General features: G+C 56.4%; 1 protein-coding gene across 1 annotated transcript in view; it reads right to left on the reverse strand.

Moving 5' to 3' along the window:
- Positions 1–281: 281 nt before the first annotated feature.
- The window catches only part of LIMK1 (LIM domain kinase 1), a 35,639-nt gene continuing 32,340 nt past the window's right edge, over positions 282–3,580 (reverse strand). The window contains exons 14-16 of the mRNA XM_037740389.1: positions 1,892–2,181; positions 1,483–1,640; positions 282–1,391 (exon numbers count right to left, since the gene is read on the reverse strand). Of these exons, the coding sequence (XP_037596317.1) occupies positions 1,229–1,391; positions 1,483–1,640; positions 1,892–2,181 (611 nt within the window). The 3' untranslated portion in view covers positions 282–1,228. The remainder of the gene's footprint in view (positions 1,392–1,482; positions 1,641–1,891; positions 2,182–3,580) is intronic.

Genomic DNA, 3,580 nt, shown 5'->3' on the forward strand with positions numbered 1-3,580 from the left:
AAATATCACAGTTACAGGCAGCCTCTGGAAATGGAATGAATATTCCATTATTTCTAACCATGGTTAGAAAGATGCATCAGGCTGCAGAATTTTCATCAGGCTGTCCTACTATGAATAATGTCATATGATATATTTTTTTTTTTTTTTTTTTTTTATAGATTTCTTCTGACTGTGTCAGTGAAATCTGACATTACAATAAACCCTTGACAATATTCAATATGGTTTAAAACAGTGTTCTAAGAGAAAATAATACAAACTTTTCTCTTTTTTTTTTTTTTTTCTTTGCATTTTAGTTTGGGAACAAACTCTTCTTAAAAAATAGATTACACAGAAAAAACGCAGAGGACAGAGGGGCATGAGGAGGGGCAGGGAGCCTCGGGGGAGACCCCGGGAAGGCTGTGAGATGACCGCAGGGGCTGAGCTGCTGGCGGACACATGCCCTGCCTGCCGTGCCCGCCGTGCCCGTCCTCTCTCTGCCCGAGCCGGCTCCTCCCCATCAGCTCCGGCCCGGGCACCGCAGCTCCAATGCTCCCTCGAGGGACCCCCTTCACCCTGAGGCTTGGTACCTGCTTCTCACTAAAGTGGCTTTGAGAAACAACCAACCAAAAAAGACCCAAAGTGAGAGAAGGGGCTGTTTGCTCAGCCGTCGGGGACCTCTGCCCCACAGGATCAGCCCTCTCTCTGCTTTGGGGCTTTGGAGAATCCTCGATACTTGTTGCTACCTAGACACCCCCTGTGGGGAAAACGGACCCCAGACACCCCATTTGGTTCCTGGGAACACAGACACCTGGGAACCTGGCTTCTGCCCTGACACGCGCCCTCCCATGCACCCAAACGAGATAGGGGGCATGGCTGGGAGGCTGCCTCTCAGCCCAGCCTCCGTGGAGCTATGGATCAGACAGGCGGCTGGGGCAGCGGCGTGTGGAAAGGGGCACAGCTCACACAGGCCCTCCAGCTCATGCAAGGGGAAGCGAGAGGGGACAGCCCTGCCAAGACAGAGGTTACAGCAGGGCGAGGGGATGCTGTGTGTGTGCAGCTGGGCCGGCTCCGGGGCCGGGGCAGAGAAGGCAGGGGAAGCGGTCCACGGGGCAGGAGAAGGCAAGTCAGGGCCTGGCTCTGGGGAGAAGCCTGGGTCCCCACTGTCCCAGCTGAGGGCCACCTCCTTCAGAGGAATCTGGCAGGGGTGGATTCTCTGGAGGTGGGGACGGGGGCGGCTGAGCGGTCCAGCTCAATCGGGGACCTCGGGGTGGGCAGGCAGTCCGCTCTCGCCGCGCCGGTAGGTCTCCCAGAAACCCCTGTCCAGCTGCTCCAGCTGAGGGCCCAGTGGCAGGCGGCCAGCCAGGTGCATGTGGAGCATCTCCAGCCAGTGCTCCAGCTTCACGAAGGACGGCCTGGGTGACAGGCGAGTGGGGAGATGATGGGTCTGGCTCTCCTCGGAATCAGCCCCAGTGGACCCCCAGGCCAGAGCCCCACCCTACTCACCTCTTCTCAGGGTCCAGATCGCAACAGTGCACAGTGATGGGGAAGAAGCTCGGGGGGCAGTTTGGGGGGCAGTAGCGGTCCAGGAAGCCTCGCACGTTGAGGCCAAAGTCCATGGTACGGGGCAGGTAGTCAGGGTCCGCGTTCACCCGCCCGATAATCTGTCCGGTACAAGGACCCAGTTATTCCAGGGAGGCTCTCAGCCCGGGCGTCGGGGTGCCATCCAGGTGGCTTGAGGGCAGGCGGCACTGGGCCTGGCTGCAGTCTGACTGGGGCATCCCCCGAGGGTCAGCCCATGCCTTGCTGCAGGCAGCCTTCCCGGCCTGAGGCCCCTGCAGACGCCGAGCCTGCAGCCTGGGTGAGTAGGGACAAGCCCAGGCCTCAACACCACTGCGACCCACCCTGGACCTACCTCGCACAGGACGATTCCGAAGGAGAACACATCCACCTTCTCGTCATAGCTGCGGCCTGGACAAAGACACTGACTGTCAGCAGCTGAACACACAAGGGTGCCAGGGATGCCAAAAGGCAGGGCACCAGGCCAGCCGGGAGGATGCCCTGGCTGGGAGGTCAAGGCCCAGGAGGCAGAGGCCGGCAACCTCCGTGGAAACCCAGGCTTACGCTCTGTCCCCCAATCCCACGGTCTGAGCAAGCCTCTGGGAGCTCGGAGGAGCAAGGGGCAGAGCCCTGGGCACAGAGTTCCTGGCCCAGCTCAGCCACCCATCAGCTGCGTGACTCTGGGCAAGTCGTGAACTCTGTGGTGATCCTGAAGGGCAACCGTGTGAGGTCTCTGGAATCCGTGAATGCTACTGGGTTGGAAGAGGGGTCTTTTGCAGATGGGATTAAGTTAGTCTGGAGATGAGATGATGCTGGATGATCTGGGGGGGCCCTGAATGCCACTGCAAATGCCCTCATGAGAGATACACAGAGAAGACACAGCAGCAGAGGAGGAGGTGGGCCTGTGAAGACGGGTGGAGTCTGGAGTGATGTGGCCACAAGCCCAGGAATGCAAGACAACCAGAAGGAGGAAGAGGCAAGGAATGCTTCTCCCCCAGGACCCCCAGAGGGAGCGGAACCCTGTTTGATTTCAGCCTTCTGGCTTCCAAAACTGTGGGGAATGCATTCTGCTGTTTATTTTGAGATGGAGTCTTTCTCTGTCGCCCAGGCTGGAGTGCAGTGGTGCGATCATGGCTCACTGCAACGTCCACCTCCTGGTTCAAGGGATTCTCCTGCCTGAATTTCCTGATTAACTGAGATTACGGGCATGTGCCACCATACCTGGCTAATTTTTGTATTTTTAGTAGAGACAGGGTTTCACCATGTTGGCCAGGCTGGTCTTGAACTCCTGACCTCAAGTGATCCGCCCACCTCGGCCTCACAAAGTGCTGGGATTACAGGTGTGAGCCACTGTGCCCGACTATTTTCTGCTGTTTTAAATCATCAAGTTTCTAACAATTTATTACAGCAGCCTCAGGAAACTGACATGGACTCTCTAAGTCTCAGTTTCCTCATCTGTAAAATGGGAATTACGCTTGCCACTACTTAATGAGGTTAAACCTTCGGTACATGGCCAGTGGTCTGAGACCAGTCTGGGAAGCATAGTGATACCCCGGCCTCTGTGAAACATTACAACAATTGGCTGGGTGTGGTGTTTTGTGCTGGTGGTCCCAGCTACTCAGGGGCCTGGGGCGGGATGATAATTTGAGCCCAGAAGGTCGATGTTGCAGTGAGCTATCGTGGCACCACTGCACTCCAGCCTGGGCAACCGAGCAAAAACTCTGTCTCTTCAAAAATCAAATCAAATCAAATAAAAGGGCCAGACGCAGTGGCTCACACCTGTAATCCCAGCACTTTGGGAGGGCAAGGCAGGTGAATCACGAAGTCAAGAGATCGAGACCATCCTGGCCAACATGGTGAAACCCCGCCTCTACTAAAAATACAAAAAGTAGCTGGGTGTGGTGGCAGGCAGCTATAGTTCCAGCTTCCCGGGAGGCTGAGGCAGGAGAATCTCTTGAACCCGGGAGGCAGAGGTTGCAGTGAGCTGAGATCGTGCCACTGCACTCCAGCCTGGCGACAGAGTGAGACTCCGTCTCAAAAAAAA

The sequence above is a fragment of the Cebus imitator genome, unplaced genomic scaffold (assembly GCF_001604975.1).
Source record: "Cebus imitator isolate Cc_AM_T3 unplaced genomic scaffold, Cebus_imitator-1.0 Scaffold82, whole genome shotgun sequence".
Lineage (NCBI taxonomy): Eukaryota > Metazoa > Chordata > Mammalia > Primates > Cebidae > Cebus > Cebus imitator.